The sequence below is a fragment of the Adiantum capillus-veneris genome, chromosome 8 (genome assembly GCF_014529385.1).
Source record: "Adiantum capillus-veneris isolate H3 chromosome 8, ASM1452938v2, whole genome shotgun sequence".
Classification (NCBI taxonomy): Eukaryota; Viridiplantae; Streptophyta; class Polypodiopsida; order Polypodiales; family Pteridaceae; genus Adiantum; species Adiantum capillus-veneris.
Genome location: NC_140938.1, coordinates 81,325,362 through 81,346,930, shown reverse-complemented (window position 1 = coordinate 81,346,930; position 21,569 = coordinate 81,325,362). Strand labels below are relative to the sequence as shown.

Below are 21,569 nucleotides of genomic sequence, written 5' to 3'. Positions count from 1 at the left end.
AATGAAGTGTGAAATGTGAAATGTGAAAACGTAGAATAGGCCCTCAATGACAATCTGGGTGTCGTGCTAGAATGCCTCTGATCTTCTGCTGGAGTCTCCGTCGATGTAGTGTGCTCCTGTGTCTCCGTCGTGGTCGTCTCGATCTCCCGAGCTCAATCGCCCTGTCAATGAGGGTGCCTCTTGTATGAATGCAGGTACAACCTTGTGCCAGTGGTTGGTCTCTTGGCTCCCTCGATCCAAAGAAGTCTGTGATCTGTCTCTGCGACTGTCGTACTCCATGTCTCCCCAACAGACTGTCTCTATGTCGGTGTAGCTCAAGTAGATATAAGCCAAGGCATCTCTGGTCTTGATACCTCATGACTCTATCTAGGGGTCCAAAACCCTCCCTGAATAAGCAATGGAAGCGCTCTCGTATCTCATAATACACAGTGCAGTGGCATATGTAGTGTAGCTCTGTCTCTGGCTCTCTACCGCATAGTTGACATATCCTAGACTCTGGTGGTATCCCTCTGAATCTACCCGTCTCAATCTCGGGCTGGTGTGAGGATGTGCGAATCTGACCAATAGCACATCGCAGATCATGAGATAAATGAGTGTCCATGTAGCTCGGACGAGTCACAAACTTATCCCTTGAAAGTTGGAGAAGGTACTCTTTGTAAAAAGCCATCTTCGTGCCCAACTCCTGTATCGGCTCTACCCATGTCCTCATGGTGTCCAACTGTATAAGATCCTGTCGAATGAGTCTAGTGATCTCCGTCCGTGTGACTGGCAGGGATGGTGCATCCAGGGAATACTGAAAGGGAGGCAATCTATCCATGCTGAGACCATGCCTCTGAAACTGAAACCGGCCCGTAGGGCGGCGGTAGGCGTTGGCTTTCACCCGAAATTCTTTACTTTATACACACACACAGAGCACTTTGCAAAGAGAACCTGTAATGGGAATTAACACTTCAACTCACACAAGGCTCGGAAGCTAGAATGCTCCGAGCAGACGCCGACAACCTGTAGGCCCCAAAATTGGCGCCCCTTTCGGTATTTCTTTATTCTTTAGGAGGGTAAATTACAAGGTAAGGTCCTGGGAATCCTTCACGTGTATCCACCTAGATACCATTTGATTTGGCCAAATTTCGGCAGCATAACAGCCCCAAAACTTGCGCGAAACCAATTCCCCTGCTGGAACTCGCTTGCACTGGCGTATACCCTCTGATTCCTGTCCAAAAACAGTAAATTCAGCACGCTGTATTTACTGGTTTTTGCCCTGTTTTCAGCCCCAAACAGTCCCCTAACTGTCCTCTGCCAGTGGGGCACGATTCCCAATGGTCCTGGCGTCCGTACGGCTGAAAAACAGTGAATTTACAGCGCATACACAACGCTGATTTTGCACCTGTACGGTGAGGTTATGACCCTCACCAGTGCCTGCTTTGGAGCAGCAGTTAGCTACCCCTGTTCCTGCTCAAGGAGGCTCTTGCCTCAGCACAAAAGCATGAACCCACACAACTGTACATCAGTCAAATGAGTAGCCCTCTTGTGGGGCATCACATAACTGCACGTAGGGGAGAAAGAGAGAGCAGTATGTAGCGTGCGGGGCATCACTCCCGTCACCATACTGTACATAGAGGGAAAGAAAGCACTCCATAGCTCTTAACCTGTGACAGGCTCTCAATGAAGCATCCTCCCAGCATAAATCGAGCGCCCCCTCTGCTGCCCTTGACCTGTAATGCATCTATGAACAAATAGATGCAAAAAGGAGAAGATTTCCATGGCTGCCAAAACCTGCGTATCGCTGAAAACGCAGCAAAACAGCCTTGTAAACACGCATTTGATGCCTTCCAATGCTGAAAATGAGCTCCTTGGACCTAGGCAAAGTCATGGGAAGCTCAAAAATGGAGAGAAATGGCTGAAAATCCAAGTTAACAGCCTCCAAAACTGCTCTCCAAAGTCAGTTACGGGTTCTGTTCTCCCAGACTTGTAAATTGACCAAAAAGTGCCACTTGGCACTCATACATGCAATTTCCCCGCATTGGGTTTCCTGCTTAAAAATCTCTCAACTTGTGCATCAGTTGACTTTGCAGCAGAGTACTAAAATGTTCCCTTGGTCATACCGAAGGTAATGACGCGAACACATTTCACGGCCCAGAATAGCAGTTCCCTAATTTTTAGGAGATACTTCCGTTGGGCTCCCGCTGGTCTTCTGACCATCTATCCTCATTGGGACCGCATCCAAAAGTGCAATGTGGCCCAACTGTCGGATACTTTCTGTTGGTGATCCCACCTTGACTTTATGCCTTTATTGAGTTCACTTCCTAGTATCCACCAACTTGCTAAGTGCGACGGGGGGGACCTGTATGATCTTGCTCTGAGCCTAGACATCCTCTTACTGTACGAATTCCAGTGCCGACCAACTTCCTGTCTGCGGGTGAAACTACCGTTCACATTGGCCATACAATGTCCGACCATTTGCAACTTCAAAAAGAGGGTCTCAAAAATAAAACAAAAATCATTGGAAGAAACCAACAACTAAGGTTAGCAATTGCCACGTCCTCGTGACAGAAACCATGAGGTCATCTGTGCATACCAACATGATGCATCTCCCTGCATCGCTAATTGTCTAGAGGACTCAAGAGCCAGTCTAGTATATCTGCCTCTATGTGTATCCCATAGACTGTGCATAAAGGACATTGATCTGGTAAGAGCCTCAATCTCTATAGGAGGGGCGGCTACCTCCGCTCGAATAATCGCATGTGGTACAGAGGCCTTGGCTCTAATCATCCAGGATATCATAAATACCAACGGTCTCTCCATGTTCCTCCAACTGTCATGATTCACAGATGGTCCCCAAACTTGGACCCCATAAAGCATAGCTGAAGCAACCAAAGTATCAAAGAGCCATAGTTTTGTTCGTGGTTCTTGAAACTGAACCTGCGAACACATCCTCTCTAGCCCTCCTAATGCCGCATAGGCTCTGGATAGTCTAGTCTCTGCTGCTCTCCTCAGGGTAAACCTCGGTCCCGTGAATACCACCCCCAGATATGTATATTCATCTGTGTACTCCACAGTGTCTTGGCTATATACGAGTGTAGGTGCCGATCTCTTGACCCAGTGTGGTGTGGTGTTAAACACCATAACCTTGGTTTTACCAAGGTTCACAGATAGTCCACTATCCTCTGCAAAGTTGTGCAATGCATCCAAATGTCTTTGCATGCCCTCTGGCGACTCTGACATTAACACAATATCATCAGCATATAATAATAAAGGGATCCATGTCCCTGCCAGTTGAGCGCCTCTGTCACCCTCTCTGTCAATGTAGTCAGAGACCTCATCTACATACATACCAAAAAGTGTAGTGGACAGAGGACACCCCTGTTTCACTCCAATAGTGGAATGAACAATGTCAGAAATCCCCTTAAGAGTGCGTACCTGGCCAGTCACTGAGCCGTATAAAGCCATGGTCCCCCATATGATCTCTGTGGGTACTCCCAACTTCAGTAGCCTGTGCATCAATCTGGCCCTTGGCACTGTGTCAAATGCCTTGCGGAAGTCCACAAAGCAACAATACATCCGTCTCCCATGTGCCCGACCCTCCTCAATAATGGCTCTGAGTGTAAGAATATGGTCCAAAGTGGAGAAACCCCTCCTGAATCCAGCCTGTCCTGCTGCTCGTATGCCCTCATTTTCTGCCCATTTACTCAGTTGCTGTTCAAGAATGGATGCATACAACCGTGCCAATGTGTGCCCTATCATAATAGTACGTATGTTCCCTGGTACTGTGGGGTCCCCTGCCTTGAAAAGAGGTACAATAGTAGATAATCTCTAGGACTCGGGTAGTCCCTCACACATGACACGGTTAAACAACCGCGCAAGAACCTCTGACAGTAAATCTCTAGCATGTATCAAGTGCTCTGCCACCAAACCATCATGATCATATGCTCTCCTAGTCCTCATCCTATCAATGGCGTTCTTCACCATCTCAGTGGTAAAGAAGGTACTAGTGGCTGGACATGGCTCTAGAGGGTCTGGTAATGGTGGTTGCCCAGGTACTGTATATAATGATGCTGCATGGTGACCCCAAATAGAGAGAGAGAGAGAGAGAGAGAGAGAGAGAGAGAGAGAGAGAGAGAGAGAGAGAGAGAGAGAGAGAGAGAGAGAGAGAGAGAGAGAGAGAAGAAAGAAAAGAAAGAAAGCTTTATTAACGTCTTCGAAAGGCCGAACTCGACCTATGAGACAATATCATATACATGTGTTGATGCTCTAGGCATCGGAAAATTAAAAAAGGGTACAAACTGAAATGAGCCTATACTATGCAAGAGGGTGTGGTAGGGTGGTGCATGTGGTGTACAATGTATAGTGTGGGTCCTCGTGTCGAGGTGTGCTCACGCATCATCAGGCTCAACTAGGGGCTGCAAGGTGATACCACCATGAGATGATAGGGAGGGTATCTAAAAACAAGCAACATATGTAGGGTAGAGAATGTGGTACATCGGTGGTGGCTTGCTCAGGTATCTCTGGAATGCTGGATCTCTTGGTGCTGGTACATGACTCTGCTCTAGATACTGATGGTGTAAGGTTAGTATCCTCGAGATCTCCCTCTGGTGACACCCATGTGTCCTGTATCCTGGGAGCCTCGGTCTCCGACGTGCCCTCTGAGACTCTGCCTGCAGAAGGGTAAGCCCTCTACTCTGTGTAGGTAGTGTGGGGGGTCTGGTCCTGCTCGTCGGAAAAACTGTGTGATGGTAGTCTGTGTCCTGCTATCCTGACTCTGGCGTGGCTGTAACAACTGCTCTCGAACCTCTAAAGCCGCAACCAGGAACTGGCCAAACCTCCTCTGCTCTCGGCCTATCATATGCTGCTGTAATGAGTCTCCAATGCCATATCTCTCTCTCAGCTCTGTATATGCTGGGCATCTCATGACAAAATGCTCCTCACTCTCCACCTCCGTCTGGCAAATCCAGCATGTACTCTCCTCTCGTGGTATGCCTCTGGCTCTGCCACTCTCAATCTCTAGCTGATGCGATGACACTCGTAGCTGGCCAATGTTGACCCGAAGTCGGTGTGGCATGTACTCTTGCATGTATGATGGAATCTCAATGAATCCCTGCTCTGAGAACCTCAGAAAATGCTCATAGTAATATAGCATTTTAGGAGGTAGGGTGTCTGTGGGCCTGCGCCATGTCCTCTGAATATATGTATGCCATATCTCCTGTCTGATGACCCTATTCCGCTCAGAGCGTGAGAGGGTATAGGTCGGGGCCTGGGTGTCATACTGGAGTGGTGGTAGTCTATCAATATCAAAACCGTGCTGAGCTAGCCAATCTCTTGTCTGGGCATACCATGAGCTAGTGTCCCTTGCCTGTGCCATCTCTCTAGATGCAATGAAGGCTCTATGAGAGATCCTATCTGGATCCATATCTTTGAATCTGCGAAGAAGGCAAACAGTTTGAAAGAGTGCCTCTACCAACATCGGTGGTGCAGCCAGCTCAGCTCTAATAATGTCGTGTGGAACTGATGGCTTGCTGCGAATCATCCTGGAGATCATAATAATCTGTGGCCTCTCTATCTGTGTCCATACTGAGTCTGCCAGTCCCGGTCCCCAAATGGCCGAGGCATACATGAGTGCAGGTGTGACCAGTGTGTCAAAGAGCCACCCCTTCGTCCGGGGTTCCTGGAAGTGGGCCTGGTGGCACTGTCTCTCCATCAGAGCTAGTGATGCGTATCCTCTGGTAAGTCTATCTCTGGCTGCCTGTGTCATGGAGAAGGTCCCTGATGCTGCGGTGAATGTAACCCCCAGATATACATATGAGCCTGTCACTTCTATATCCCCTCCAGCTACTGTAAATCTACTCTATCCTCTCTGTGAGCAGAAATCATCCAGGGCCTGCAAATGTGGTTGTAGTCCCTCTGCCGTCTCTGACATCAGGACAATATCATCTGCATATAAGAGTATGTGTACAGTAGTCCCTGCAATATCCACACCCTCTCCACCCCTGTGCAAGATGAAGTCTACAATCTCGTCAATGTATAGACCAAAGAGTGTAGGTGATAGGGGGCAACCTTGTTTCACACCAATGGTGCTCACAAGGGTGTCAGATAATCCACCCGGGCATCTCACTCTACCAGATACATGCTCATACAATGCATAGATCCCCCATGCCATCTCCTCTCCAATCCCAAGCGCAGCCAGACATCGGAAAAGTCTCTCTCTAGGTACTGTGTCAAATGCTTTGCGGAAGTCAACGAAGCAGCAATATAATCTCCTCTTCCTCACCCGTGTCTGGTCGATCAGACAACGAAGGGTGAAGATATGATCAATAGTAGAGAAAGCTCGGCGGAAGCCTGCCTGTCCTGGTGTCCTCATGCCCTCTCCCTCTGCTAGAGAACTGAGCTCCTCCTCTAAAACCGCGCCATATAGTTTGGCCAGTATAGGACCAATCATGATAGTGCGATATGTGCTAGGATCCATGGCATCTCCAGATTTGTGGATAGGCACGATGGTGTGCGCTGTCCACGACTCTGGGAATCCCTCTGAAAGCGCGCGGTTGAAGAGGTGGGGAATGAGTGGTGCCAATGCATCACAGCCATATTTAAGATGCTCTACCTGTAGGCTTGCCTGATCTCTAGCCCTCCCATGCTGTAGGTGGGATATAGCTTTCTTCACCATGTGGGTGGTGAAGAAAGTAGATGATGTGGGTCGGGTAGCCGATGGCGTAGGTATGGGTGGCTGTCCTGGGATCTCGTATAAGCTCTCGGCATATCTGTGCCATGCCGCTCGGTCCTGAATAGGAGTGGATGGCCTGGGAGGTCTGATCCGACGCCATGCCTCAGCACTATTCTTGCTCATGAGTAAATGATAGATGTCCCAATACTGGTGCTCCTCCCACTCCCGTCTTTTACGACGGGTAAGTGTCTGCATCTTGCGTTGAGCCTGGCGATGTGTAATCTCCCCTCTGATCTCCAGTATATGTAGGTGTCTGTGTAGATCTCGACATTCGTCGTCGTACCACCTGTTTTGTGGCATAGTGCCAGTGCGTGGAGGGTGTGTGTGTATGCGATGTGGGAAACTTTGAGTGGCTGACTCGTGTAAGATGGATGTAATGTGTGTGGTGAGTGTGTCCAGAGGGGCTGTGGGGTCTAAGTGTATAAGGTGCTCATGCAGGTGATGTATATAAACAGGAGTGAGCTCATGAGTGAAAGAAATGGTAGTGTAAGTGTGAGGGGGGGAGGCGGGGGGGTCAGCAAGCTGTGTAGCAAAAAGGGAGAATGTGAGATAAGTATGATCCGCCCCTATCGGTGTGCGTGCAACGCTGAAGGAGTGTATAAGCTCTGCTGTCTGGGTAGAGCCCAACAAATAGTCTACTGTGCTCTCTCCGCCACTGTGTGGGAAGCAAGTGAATCCCCCAGAATCTGGCCACCTCGCCATCCCGTTATAAATAACGAGATGGTGCCTGCTGCCAAGCTCAAGAAGGTGTTTGCCATATCCAGTGTTGTCCTGTCCCCCATCTGCAGACACTCTACTCACCCCCATGTCCTCTGCATCAAGTGCCCTCATGATCTCCGGCTGCTCCATATCATAGATCTCACACTGTCGGCTCTGTGTCTTCCCGTTGAAGTCCCCCATGAGGAGGACTTCCCCGAGTGATGTGTAGTGAGAAATGTCCTCCGACAGTCGGGAGTAGGGGTCCTGGATAGCATATCGTGATCCATGTGGTGAAAAGTAGCATATGGCAATGTATAGCCCTCTCTCGTGGGTGAGCTCTAGCCGTACCCACATATAGCATGCCTCCTCGTCTCTACTCATCACATGTATCCGGTTGTGTAAGCTCTATTTGAATAGTATGGCCACCCCTCCTGACCCCCGAGCTGTACTCTGTCTGGTGATGGTCCTGTAAGTTGACTCCCACTGGAATCCTGTGACTACAGGTAGTCCTCTCTCTGGGCTCTCATGTGTCTCCGTAAAACATACAAAGTCATGCTCACTGATGATCTCCTCAAGGCGCTCTGGATGTGTCCATATAGAACCATTGCAGTTCCAGACTGCCCCTCTGAGTGGTGTCTCTTGTGCTAGTGTATGTCTCATAGGTCCCGAATCCCTATGAGATTGGGCGGCCGTCGATGAAGATTCTACCATCTCGAAAGAAGGCCTTTTTACCTTCTTTCCGTGCCTGAAGGACCCTGGGCATGCATGATTTCCTGTGCTCGATCTGCATCCTAGTGAGGTCCTCGTCCATAAAGATATGGCCGCCTTGGAGGCCTCGTAAGAGCACCCTTTTGCGAAAAAAGGTGGTGCGGTCCTCATCTCCTCGTAACTGCATGATCAACGGGCGAGCTCGAGTGGTGTCACGGACGGCTCGCCATGCCTTTGTAAAAGGCATAGTCTCTTTGTAGCCTAGTTGGCTACAAAGCTCTCGTGCATCCTCCTCTGCTGAAGGTCCCTCTTTAAGGCCAGTGATCCTAACATTGTGTTTCCTCATCTGGCGCAATCGCTCCTCCTCGAGAGTAAGCTGAACCCTCAAGTGCTCTCCCATGTGAACCTCCTCGCATACCTCCTTCTTGATATTCTTTTTAACTACTTCCACCCATCCCGATTGTTTGGCCTCCATTTCTGTCTGGATCTCTTCTTTGATGTCTGCTTTCCATTTATTTTTGATCTCTACTTCTATGTCTTCTAAGCTCGAGATTTCCCCCTCTTCCCTCGAGATCCGGAGGTGGTTGATGCTTTCTTGTATACGGTGTATCTCCGTGTTGGAGGTGTCACGGAGTTCTTCGAATGCTTTCTTCCAGGCCTCCTTTTCTTCTGTGAGGCCTCTGATGTTATCCTCCATCTGCTTCATCTTTTCCGTCATCCTCCTTACTTCGGCGTTCAGTGCCTTGTCCGCATCTTTCTTGGCCTGTGTGATAGCTCTGGCTATCATGTCCTCCACTTCTTTCCTGTCAAGAGGTGCCATGGTCGAGCTCGAGGAGGCGAGGCTGAGCGCACGGGAAGCCTAGTGTTTACAACCCATCCCCTTGAATGTTGAGAGAGAGAGAGTGAGTACCTGCGTGTTGCCCTGTTGCAAATTTCTGTGCAAGGCTGCAGCTGGGTGTGTTGTTGCTGCGGGTATGCACGTCAGTCGCTGCAGGTGCTGAAGGTGCTATGCTGCCGCTGACCTTGCTACCCCTTGAATGTTGAGAGAGAGAGAGAGAGAGAGAAATGAAATGATATATTAACGTCTTCAAAAGGCCAAAATGACCTATGAGACCATCAGATACAAAGTGGTGAATCTAATACAATGTCTGAAGTACAAGTACAAAAAGTACTGAAAGTAAAACTAAAAATGAAAACTGAAATGAAGTGTGAAATGTGAAATGTGAAAATGTAGAATAGGCCCTCAATGACAATCTGGGTGTCGTGCTAGAATGCCTCTGATCCTCTGCTGGAGTCTTCGTCGATGTAGTGTGCTCCTGTGTCTCGGTCGTGGTCGTCTCGATCTCCCGAGCTCAATCGCCCTGTCAATGAGGGTGCCTCTGGTATGAATGCGGGTACAACCCTGTGTAGCACACACAGAGAGAGAGAGAGAGAGAGAGAGAGAGAGAGAGAGAGAGAGAGAGAGAGAGAGAGAGAGAGAGAGAGAGAGAGAAAAGCAAAGCTAGAAGAGCCAATCACCTTCTAGTAAGCCCAAAACCTGACCCACATGAAGAAGACTGCAAAGCGTTGCAACGCCGGTGAGAAGATACCAAAAGCCCAAAACCGTTTGGAAGACCGTCGTGGGAAAACGGAGCCGCATACACGTAGGTACCCGACGAAGAAAGTCTTGGATAATACAACAATCCCACAAAGAGGTGACAAACATCCTCTTCGGCAGATGAGCAACAGACACAGGATGAAGGGCGGATATGACGCATCCTAAGAAAGGTACCCACAGGGAGCACACCAAGTAAACAACGCCAAAGAAACAAACGCTCCTTCAACGGCAAACGACTTTCCCATAATGTAGATAGAAGCCTTCTCCACCAAATATCTGATTTATGCATGTGCCAAAGAGCGTTGCAATGATCAGCAAGCCATGGTTGAGGCAAAAGAAGAGCATATGCCCGGCCAACAGAAATATCTTGAAAGGGCATTTCCCGAAGATTCCAGACAGACATGCGATCACCATCAGCCAAGGGTGAAATGGGCAAAAAACCGACCAACATTCGTTGCAATTCTCTCCGGAACTGGCGATAATGCATGCCCAATCCAAAAGGGCGAGCGGCAAATGGAAACTCCAAAGTGAAACCAGCTGCATCCACCACATCCTCAACCACTCGAATGCCACGGAAGGAGAGGAAATACGCTTAGCCATTGACATCAGACGCAAGCCTTTTTTGTGTGCATGAGTTCGCCACAAATGAGACAAAATGGCCGACATGAGAGAATCAAGACAATGGCAAGGCCAGTGCAATAGTGGCAAAAAGAATTGAACATATGCCATGAGGATACTCTAAACGATTCTCAGGCAAACATGTAGTGGCCAAGTAGAAAGCTTCCAGTAATGCTGTTTAACATTTAAGCGTTGCATAACCAAGTCCACTTTTTGCGTGTGAGTGACATTCCATCCAATTGGATAACCAAAATGCCTGGTGATCACATTTGGAGGAACAATCTCGCCTGGCCACAACAGAGCATGCCATCACAAGAACGAAGTGGCAAAAGCTTTGATTTGCGGAAGTTGACTTTAAGACCAGCCGCAATCGCAAACAATTCCAAAGCTTCCATAATGACTTGAACATCGCTCTGTTGATTGCGGGGCATAAACAACGAGTCATCCGCATAAGCCTGTCCAATAAATGAATGACCCGATGGTAACTACAAACCATGAAGACGCTGCGCAGAGGTCAAGTGATCAAGATACATCAAAATAGGATGACTGGCAATAGCATACAACAAAGCGCTAAGGGGGCAACCTTGCCTAATTGAACAACCAAGCGGCCACAATTCTGTCAATTCCCCTTCCAGGATCCCCGAAGACGTGCTACAAGCATACAAGAAATAAACCACATTGGCCAATTTAGAACCAAACCCTAGACACCTCATTGTGGCAGCAATGAAGTCCCATTGCACAGTGTCAAAGTCCTTTTCAATGTCAACTTGCATGACCAGCACATCCTGTTGCATGTACTTAGCATACTCCATGCCAATCATAACATTTGCCAAATTGTCCACAATTTGACGATGAGGAATGAAACCATACTGAGCCTGATGAAGTCCTGTAAAAAAGAAATTCTTAATGCGATGGACCAACATTTTAGCCAATAACGTGCATCAAAGTTATGGGCCGCCAATGAGAGAATTGCTAGCAGAGTGCTTGCTTGGGCAACAATTTAAGTAAACCCTCCTTCTGGGAGATCTCCAACGGCCCAATGCAAGCAGGGCACCATGCAATTCAGAAGCAGAGAAAGGATCCTCAAGGCATTGTGCCTCCCGCGAAGACATGATCGTACGAACATAAGAAAGCAACAATTGACGCGCTCGACAAGCTGCCGAATATGGCTAAGATGGGGCTGCAAACACCTGACGATAATGTGAAACCATAACCTCAGCAAGTTCCCGCTTCGAAGAAGTCCAAGCACCGGAGGGAAGCATAACCCGCTTAATTGATTGCGAGACCCTTGAATGATGCAAATGCTTAAAAAGTTTCTTCGAAGCACAACCTTTATCCATAAAAGCCTTTGGCAATTTTCCGCTTATCATTTTGCTGATTACATACATTAGCTTCACATAGCTCCATCATTTCAGAGTCAGATAGGGGCTGGGAATTAGCTAACTGTTGTAGGCGTTGACTAACCCGTTTCGCATCAATGACATTCCCCCGAATGAGATGCATATATTGCGTACCATAGTCACAAATAACACTTTGTACTCTCATGATAAAACGATACCTGGCAGCATCCAAATCACTATGTATATGGGCCAACAGCGGGGGAATATCTCGGCAATCATGTGTCGGAAAGCTTCATGAGTAAGGTAGGCATTGTTAACATGCAACAAGCGTTTCCTGTGAAGAGGCCGATCACAAAGAGATTGTCCAAAAGACAAAGACAACAAAAGAGGATAATGGTCTAATAGTTGCAGGGCATAATCTATCCTCATGGCGCATACAAATTCTTCATACTGTTGCCCATTAAGCAAGTACTAGGGATCCAATCGTGCTCTATAAGATGAATGAGCAGCATGTTGGAAGGTGAAACCAGAAGCATCAGGATGCAAACAACGCCATATATCAATCATTTGAGCAGAGGCAAAAAGAAGATCCCATTCATGTTTCTCCGCAAGCAACATATGCGAATTTCCTGGGGTGTTGTCAGTCAAATCAGGGGTATTATTGAAATCTCCACGAAGAAATTCATTAGAGGTCCAAGGGTGAGATGAAACTTCTCGCCATAAAGCAGCTCTATGCCCAAAGGCCATGTATGCATACGTACCCTCCAAATTCATGAACTCGACCATTCAACAAACATTGTACAACCATCCACCGGCCAAGCGGATCATTGTATAGCAGAATAGGCTAAAGCCACACACACACACACACACACACACACACACACACACACACACACACACACACACACACACACACACACACACACGCTTGCGCGTACGCTTATACACACGCACGCACTTAAGTACGGAAACAACTATTAGACCACAACAGCTTATTAATAATTTCAAGGCCTCCCCCTGACATCATGCGGTAATGTTTTTGTTTTTTCCACCCTACGTGGGATACACTATCTTAGTAGGTTTTTGCCTTTGGAGCTTAATCCACACAACCCCCCCCCCCCAATTGAAGCGTGACTCTTTTCTTCTCTAACCCATACTTGGGAATTATGCCGCGTTTACTCTGGCATCAGTCCCCACTCCCCGCGTTTACCCTTAGCCAATTACCGTATTCTCTCTGCTCTCTGTTTTTGTGTGTTCGCTTTCCAAAGACACACCTAACCAAACAAAAACAAACCCCCCCACCCCCCCAACTACTGGATTAACCACGGCGGCTGCCCCGCTGGATAGCGTATACCTCGTGATGATGATAGATCAAAGATGATTCGCCAAGATTGTGGCTCATCGGAACATTTACCAATTGGGTATTTAAAACCAGGTAAGGGTTTCTCTATGCCCCTCGCTTAGCCTTGGCTCTTGTGTTTTTTGTGTGTTTATGTGAAAGAAAGTTTTTGGAGGGCCTAAACATTTTCTTATTGTGTGGCTATGGAGATGGTTGAACATAAGAAGGATTCACAGGTTGGTACTAAGCCAGAATAGATTTGTTTTTTTCTACTACATTCTTTACAGTATTCTGCACCGCCTAAAGGTTGCTTGGTGTTGATACTCCTTGCTATGAATATCAATCGGTGACTGAAAATTATGATGGGATGTTCTGGATTAATGGTGTTTTTTCCATGTACAAGTTGACTAGACATGTAAAACTTGCATCATTTTGGGTTTTTTTTTGTACTCTGACGTAATACTGTGAAAATGATTTGAAATTTACTGCACTGACAGTTTGTTAATAAAGAAAAGAGGAGTGAGGTCGTGGGTTGGTATTGTATGCCCTTGGCATTTGCGGGGACAACGATACAGTATTATGTATGAGTGTGGTGCTCCTTGCCCTTGCCCCAAGGGGCGTCAAATATAAGGCCTTTGGTTTGGGGTTGATGGCTTATGCCGCTCTGTTGACTACGTACTGTTGATACCATCTTTTATTGAGCTAACTGTCGGGCTGCTTGTGAAATAAGGATGCCGCTTTTTTCTTTTTGGCTCACCTCTGGTTTAAGAACAAATAAAGCAGTTCATGGACCTCCTCAATTACTCTTCAATATTTAACCATACCATACATAAACAAGCACCATGAAGCTCTAAAACACAATTGATCAACTAGAAAAAGACATACGTTTTGAGTAAAAAAACGTTAGAATAGAAAAGATTATAAGACGTATTGTACGTTTCAATACGGGACGTCGTGTATTCTAAATAAAATACGCGTATTTTAGCTGCTATGTTCTTAATGGATATTCGATGCTAAAGGTTAAGTCACTTTTGAATGGCTGCATAGAAAAAAGCAATAAAAGGTTTTTTTACCTCACTAAAAAGATTTGAATTTCCTCGACTGATTAAGGAAAGAATTGGACAATTTTTGTAAGGTAATTGAAGGGCTGACTCTTTTGTGCCGATATGGGTATTAAGACACTTGGATCGGAAGGGGTGGTGGCCTTCTCATCAAAATGATATGTATGATTATATTTATTTAAGGACTAATAAAAATTGGGGCTATATAGAAACCATATTTATAATTATTTCCATAAATCAGAGGAAAATTACTTTTTTACAAACAATAAAATGAATCTGGACTACATGAGCTCTTTGGACATTTGTTTTAAGTTAAAAAAGTTGTAAGTTGTACATGGATAGCAACTGATATAGTCCATTGACACTTGTAAAACGCATTCAAGGCTAACGTATTTGTTGTCTTGTTTGAATGGATGCAGGTGAGGACTCTATCCTTTCTTGGAATTTTTTTGGCTTGAAGCAAATGTCTGTCCTTGACATTCCAGGCTCTTACTAATTCTTGGTACATACATTTTAGATCAGCTATTATACTTCTACACTAGAATGAGACCTCATTCTTATAACAATGTACAAAACTAATTATAAGATTGAGTTGTTTTTGTATTAATCATTAAGTTTGTTATAGTGGTATCAGAGCATAGCGGATTTCTCTTCTATGGGGAAATCCGATCCTTCTTTTTGCGGCACCTATAGATTTCGAAAAGAATCAATCAACCTCTTCAGCAACTGCTGAGGCGGGAGGAGGCAATACGGAAAATTCAAGCGACTTAGCAGAGAACGAGTATGGGCCACCCTGGCCCACACAATATGAACTCTTGGAGATGCAACGTCAACAGCAGGTTGACGAGTGCACAAAGCAGATGCTTCAGTTTGCTAAAGATCCCCACTTTACAAATTTTTTGACCCAGCAGTCGATGCTGAAGTGCATACTCTGTGGAGCAGAAAGCCATCGAGCCACCAATCAAACTGGAAATCAAGAAACCTCCTACTCTGAGGATGTTTAGTGAAGAAGAACTTCAAGATGTGGTCTAGACTCAAGTCAGGCAACAGCTTCTTGACACGAAGAAGCCATCGAATTAGCAATTGAAGAAGTGCAAGAAGGGGACTGACTACCCCAGTTACTTGGACGGTCAATCTTCTTTTGCATCTGCACGAAAACAGAAGAAGCGTGTGCATTTTGAAGGACTACCCATTTCTTCTTCCTCTTCTTCCGATAGTTCTTCTAGCTCTTCCTCTTTTGACTCCAGCGAGGAGGACAGAAAGGGCAGGAAGCGAAGCAAGAAGCAAAGCTTTAGAAAGAACAAGAAAAAAAAAGATCAGATTCCGACCAGTTTTTGATAGTTCTGCAGAGGAGTCATCCTTTGACAGTTCGGACTCCGACAACCACATGTTTTATGCAAAGAAGAAACACCTTTACAGAGCCAACCAGTATGATTTCCTCGAAGATAAGAGAAGAAGACAACGGAATTTAAAGAGGGTGGACAGTCAGCAGTTTGACATAGTCTTCTCCGGAAGGCATTACTGAGAGCACTCCAAGATCAGGAGGACAGCATCGTTTTTTTAAGGGAAATGCTCGAACATGGTGGTCCACTCTTCTTTTGAGGAAAGAAACCCCGATCAAGTGGTTGAAGTTCAAACGGCTCTTTATTTCTTCTTGGTTGACCCAGGAGTACGAACGAGATGTGAGAACCGCTTGGAACCATCTTCGGATGACCAAGGGTGATACTTTGGACGCATATTGCGAGAGGTTTTGGGATTCTTTTCTATTGACCTCTTCGTTTAAGAAGGTTAATTTTAAAGAACAGCTTGAGCGGTTTTGCTATGTACTCCCCACAGAGATCCGAGATTATTTCCTTGAACAAAAGTCCGAGTCTATACAACAACTAATGGGACATGCAAAGCGGGGATTATCGATACATTCGGGGAATTTGACCTACCCCACTAATGAAATTTTGACTCAGAGGACCGGACAAACCTCGACCAATGAAAATAGAAAGAAAAAGAATCCCCAGAAAAAGAAAGATGCACGACCTCGATTGACTACTAAAGAGAGAGATAACTATCTCAAAGAGGGGAAGTGTCTTGGTTGCGGGGAACAAGGGCACATCTCTGCTAGGTGCCCCAAAAAGGCACAACGAGGATAGACTAAAGACATTCTAGAGAGTTCTAGAGCAGCAAAGGAACGTGGCAGAAAAGGCAAGATGAAAGCAGGACTGGTACCAGATTGCATGGGAACCGACCGCTCCAACAACCTTCAACCGAATGATGGATAGGATTTTCAGAGAGCATTGATCTTTCGTGGGCACTTTCTTTGATGATATTATCGTTTTCTCCAAGGATGAAGCAGAGCATCGACACCATCTGCTACTACAAGTCTTCCAGGCATTGCCTCATCACAGATTGGTTATTAATGCCAAAAAGAGCGAGTTCTTCTTGCCAGAGATACATTTCTTGGGACACATCGTCTCAGCAGCAAGAGTGCAAATGGACGCGGCCAAAATTGAGACTATCCGTGATGGGCCCGACTTGAAAAATGTTAATGAAGTTAGAAGCTGTTTGGGCTTATGTTCTTACTATCGGCGGTTCATTCGAAAGTTTGCAGAGGTAGCTTCGCCTTTGCACTTATTGACTCAGAAAGGAGTCCCTTTCTTGTGGGGACCGACAGAGGTGATTGCCTTTCAGACACTTAAGGAAAATCTGACTACTGGACGAGTGTTGGTTTTGCCAGACTTGCAAACCCCATTCAAAGTTTATTGTGATGCTTGTGGTCGTAGTCTGGGAGCAGTCTTAATGCAAGAAGGCCATGTGATTGCTTATGAAAGCAGAATGTTTTCAAGGTCAGAATTATTAGCACAGATTTATGAGAAAGAGCTATTGGCAGTGATCCATGCTCTTGCTCAGTGGCGACATTATCTACTCGGAGCCGATTTCACGATCTTTACCGATCATCGAAGTCTACGCTACTTCTTGTCACAGAAGTAGCTTTTGGAAAAGCAGATGTAGTGGGATAACATCTTATCGCAGTTTCACTTCCAAATTGTCCATGTTCAGGGATGGAAAAACTTAGTGGCAGATGCATTGTCTCGGAAGCCCCTTGTCTTGGCTATTTTCCGATCCATCATAGAAGCTTCGAGGATATGGTCGACCAGTACGCCACCGATCCCGATTTTTTCGATGTTTTCACTCGGATACTGAATGGGGAGATAGTGCCAGGATATTCCATATGGGATGGCTACTTGATGAAGAAAACAATGTTGTGTGTTACACAACCGCTGATGGAAAAGGTTTTGACTGAGTGCCATTGTCTACCTTTTACGGGTCACCGCAGCATTGATACCACCTTGATGGGGGTGGAGCGTTATTTCTTTTGGCCGAGACTCAAGAAAGATGTGGACGACTTTGTTCGCAGTTGTTTAGTATGTGAGAAGGTCAAGTTTGACAGGCATAAGATACGAGGATTACTACAGCCTTTACCCATTCCCACCCGTCCGTGGGAAAGTATTGCAATGGATTTCATCTTTGATCTCCCGAAGACACAGAGTGCGCACGATGGCATTTGGACTATCATTGACAAATTTAGCAAGCAAGCTCACTTCATTCTAGTAAAGAAAACAATCATGCCAGACCATTTAGCGAGACTGTTCATTGCATAGATATTTCAATTACATGGCATGCCTGAGACAATAGTCTCTAATAGAGATGCTCTATTCACGAGTTTGTTTTGGAGGGCTATTTGGGAGAACATTGGCACCCGGTTGCAGTTCTCGTCATCATTCCACCCGCAGACAAATAGGCAATATGAGATTGCAAATACAGTTGTTCTGGATTTATTGAAGTGTTACATCTCTGATCAGAAGACTCAATGGGATTTTTTTTGCCCTTTGGTGGAATTTGCCTACAATAACACGGGGTCAAGAAGTGCGCAGTGCGACTAGGAAAGCGTTGGGCCTCTGACTGTGAGGATTCGTAGCAAAATCAAGCAAGGCGTAGATGATTTGAAGCTAAAAACACACTCAAATAGAAAAAAACTCCAACCATAAAAGCTCCACTTTAATAAAGAACCAATATTAACTCAAAACTCTTGTGTGTGTGAAGATTAGGTGTAGCCTCGCTCTAGCCTCGCTCCCAATTGCACAGATGCAGTGCTTATTTGACCTGTTAAAATCCTAAAATGACGCTTCGATTCCTCGTCGTGACTATTTCATGGAAGCTTCAGTACTTCATTGGAGAAGCCCAAGTAGTTATTTGAGGAGGGGAAACCCTAATTGGAGGCCTCACAGCCTCAACCATGTAGTGGAAGCAGCACGGGACTGCACTAGCACCCTTGCTTATATGCCCAAATGAGCTCATTCTTGGCTCTAAAACTTCCCCCTCGGCTTGAGCAACGATGGCACTGTCGTTGATGTGGCATTTTGAGCCATTTTTTGCTATTTTTGATCCCTTTATGGTCATTTTTTGCCCAAAAATGTTCCTTTTTGTTCGTAAAATACCCAAATGAGTTGGGAAAAATCCCTAAATTTATAAAAAAATCCCATTGGGCTCAAATTTCATGTTGAACCTCAATTTTCCACTTGGTAAGCACTTTGGACACGTCTTTTACGCCCGCGTACGAAACTTGCTATTTTTGACCAAGATCGCCCGCATTGAACTTTCTAGGCAAAACGAGCGTACGACTTTGAAACACTTGACATTTGTACATTTCTAAAGCAAAATATGCATATTTTTATGTGAAAAGGCGTATCATAGTGCCACGTGTAGGGCCTCGCCTTCCCGGCAAGGTATGTACATGATTGCAAGGGTCGCATCTATTTCCGCATATATCACACTATGTACATCATAACATTTGGTCCCACATAACAAAAGCATTGAGAGTGAGGTAGATATTTAATTTCTACTTATGAACGTTCCAATGCACGACAACGGTTCACTCTTTGATGGGAAAGGCTCCATTTGAGATAATTAAAGGTGCTCAGAAGGTTTCACCCTTTCTCAACACTAAAGACAAGATTTTTGAAGCCGACCAGTACACGAGAGACTTGGACACTGCTTTTGCCAAGGTCCGCGAGGCTTTAGAGAAGTCTCAAAAACGACATAAGAAGGCAGTAAATCGACATCAATGAGACTTGAAACTAAACGAAGACGATTGGGTGCTCTTCCGTTTTGAGAAGGCACGACTAAGGAAACGAAAGGGAAAGGAGTGGCTTTTGCCAAAGCTTAGCATGAGGTATCATGGCCCTTTCCAGATTAAAGAAAAGATAAGTGTTGTCTCCTTTCGACACAAGCTGCCCGATACTTGGATGATTCACAATGCATTCCATGTGAGTCTCTTGAAACCTATTAAAGGTGAGGTGTCAGTTGATGGGGAGCTTGATGAGCAACCCGAAGTGGAAGAGAGCGAGGAGATACTCGTTCCTGAACAGATTTTGTCACACAAGGAAAGAAAGATGAAAGGTAAAGTGATTCGGTGGTTCTTGGTTAAATTCAAGAACTATCCGGCATTAGATGTGAAGTGGATGGAGGAGGAGGACCTAGTAGATACTCCTCAGATTTTGGAACTTTACCTTGAAGCATTCGGTTTAGCTACGTCTACTCCTATAGATCCCACGTATCAGCAAGGTTGAATCTGGTGCAGAGGGATTGCACAAGAGGGGCGTCACTCCGCTCCTTTGTCACACATTACCTGGATTGAATAGAGTCATTGACAGTATTCTGCTATATGACTTTATGAGACGGAATTCCCGAAATTGAACATGAATGATTTGTACTCTCTCATTTGACTTGTTTGAGTGCAGGAACTGAAAGACAAAATGATTGCAAGAGTTTGGTCTCATAAATCTCTATCGACATGATCGCAATAAGGATTAGTTAATCCGGCATTAGTGAGGTCCAAGATAGATCTAGATGCGATTACTGAATATGTTGCTGGCCGTCATGGTCAGAGATTTGGAATGAATTTTTTTGTGATCGATTTGTCATGTGATGTCCTGCGATGTCATGTGCAGTGATGTGACTATCGTCTTTGTACAAGTGCTAGATGTGTCGTGTCTAGTGCGTCGGTACTTAGAGTCAGTGTATACGGAAATGCTTTATGGCTTTTGTCTTTGTGGTAGGCGTAATCGAGGGCGATTACAATTCTTTCAAAGATGGGGTATGTCACAAAATGATGACGTGGCATGACCACTTAATAAGTTGCTTCCGACTTATGGACAATTACCGAGGGCTAAAGGGGCATCTAGGAATTAAATTAAAGCGTAGAAGCTTGCTGATGTGGCGGTTGTATGGACGCCGCGATTTGCGCTACTAATGTGGCCGTCGTACGGAATTTTTGCACTTCACAACAGAAAAAGTGCTGACAGGGTTGTATGGATTTCCGCCAAAAGCGGTGGCTCCTTTTTGGGCCTTATGCTTTTGAGTTTTGGGCTCTGCTTTTAGCATCCGTTGTAACGTTTATAAGTGACCCAAGGGTCTCACTTCTCAGAGCAATTGGACGTAGAGTCTGAGAGAGAGCACCTGCAGGAGTTGTACTTTGCTCATAGATTAATATAAAAGAAATACTGAAAGGAGTGCAAGTCTTTGGGGCCAATCTCTCTTGGCACGGAACTACGTCGGGTTGTGTCGACTCTTGAATTGTGAAGTGCCTTGAAGTGAATCTCTTTTGTGTCGAGGTAGAATCTAGACTTGGAGTGTCCAAGTTTGTTACAGTTTATTCCAAATCTCAGACCATGACTGCCACCAACGTATTTAGTAACCACATCTAGATCCATCCCGGACCTCACTAATACCGTATGAACTAATCCTTATTGCGATCATGTCTATAGAGACTTATGAGACCGAAATGCTGCAATCATTTTATCTTTCAGTTCCTGCACTCAAACAAGTCAAATGAGAGAGTACAAATCAATCATATTCAATTTCGGGAATTCCGTTTCATAAAGTCATACAACAGAATACTGTCAGCCAAGTAGTATCCCTGAAACCCAAGGGGACATCAGTGACTCTATTCAATCCGGGTAATCTGTGACAAAGGAGCGGAGTGACATCCCTCTTGTGCAATCCTTTGCACCAGATTCAACCTTGCTGATCTAGATGATCTATCGGAGTGTCTAGTGCATCTGCTTGCTTAAATTCAAGAACTATCTGTGACAAAGGAGCGGAGTGACATCCCTCTTGTGCAATCGTTTGCACCAAATTCAACCTTGCTGATCTAGATGATCTATCGGAGTGTCTAGTGCATATGCTTGCTTAAATTCAAGAACTATCCGGCATTAGATGTGAAGTGGATGAAGGAGGAGGACCTAGCAGATACTCCTCAGATTTTGGAACTTTACCTTGAAGCATTCAGTTTAGCTACGTCTACTTCGATAGATCCCACAAATTAGCAAGGTTGAATCTGGTGCAGAGGGATTGCATAAGAGGAGCATCACTCCGCTCCTTTGTCACAGACTACCTAGATTGAATAGAGTCATTGATGTCCCCTTTGGGTTTCAGGGATACT

The 21,569-nt window shown here is 45.7% G+C and overlaps 3 protein-coding genes across 5 annotated transcripts in view; 1 reads left to right on the top strand and 2 right to left on the bottom strand.

Annotated features, from left to right (window-relative positions):
- Nucleotides 1–21,569, top strand: part of LOC147452440 (branched-chain-amino-acid aminotransferase-like protein 2) — a 198,262-nt gene that overhangs the window by 120,859 nt on the left and 55,834 nt on the right. The window lies entirely within an intron of this gene.
- Nucleotides 5,840–7,765, bottom strand: LOC147452442 (uncharacterized). Its single transcript, XM_086518740.1, has 2 exons — nucleotides 6,605–7,765; nucleotides 5,840–6,268 (listed from the first exon to the last, which is right to left on the bottom strand). Exons 1-2 carry the CDS (start codon nucleotides 7,763–7,765, stop codon nucleotides 5,840–5,842), a joined length of 1,590 nt encoding a protein of 529 aa, XP_086374866.1.
- On the bottom strand, nucleotides 8,085–8,981 carry LOC147452441 (uncharacterized). The gene has a single exon (XM_086518739.1). It carries the CDS (start codon nucleotides 8,937–8,939, stop codon nucleotides 8,085–8,087), a length of 855 nt encoding a protein of 284 aa, XP_086374865.1. The 5' UTR covers nucleotides 8,940–8,981.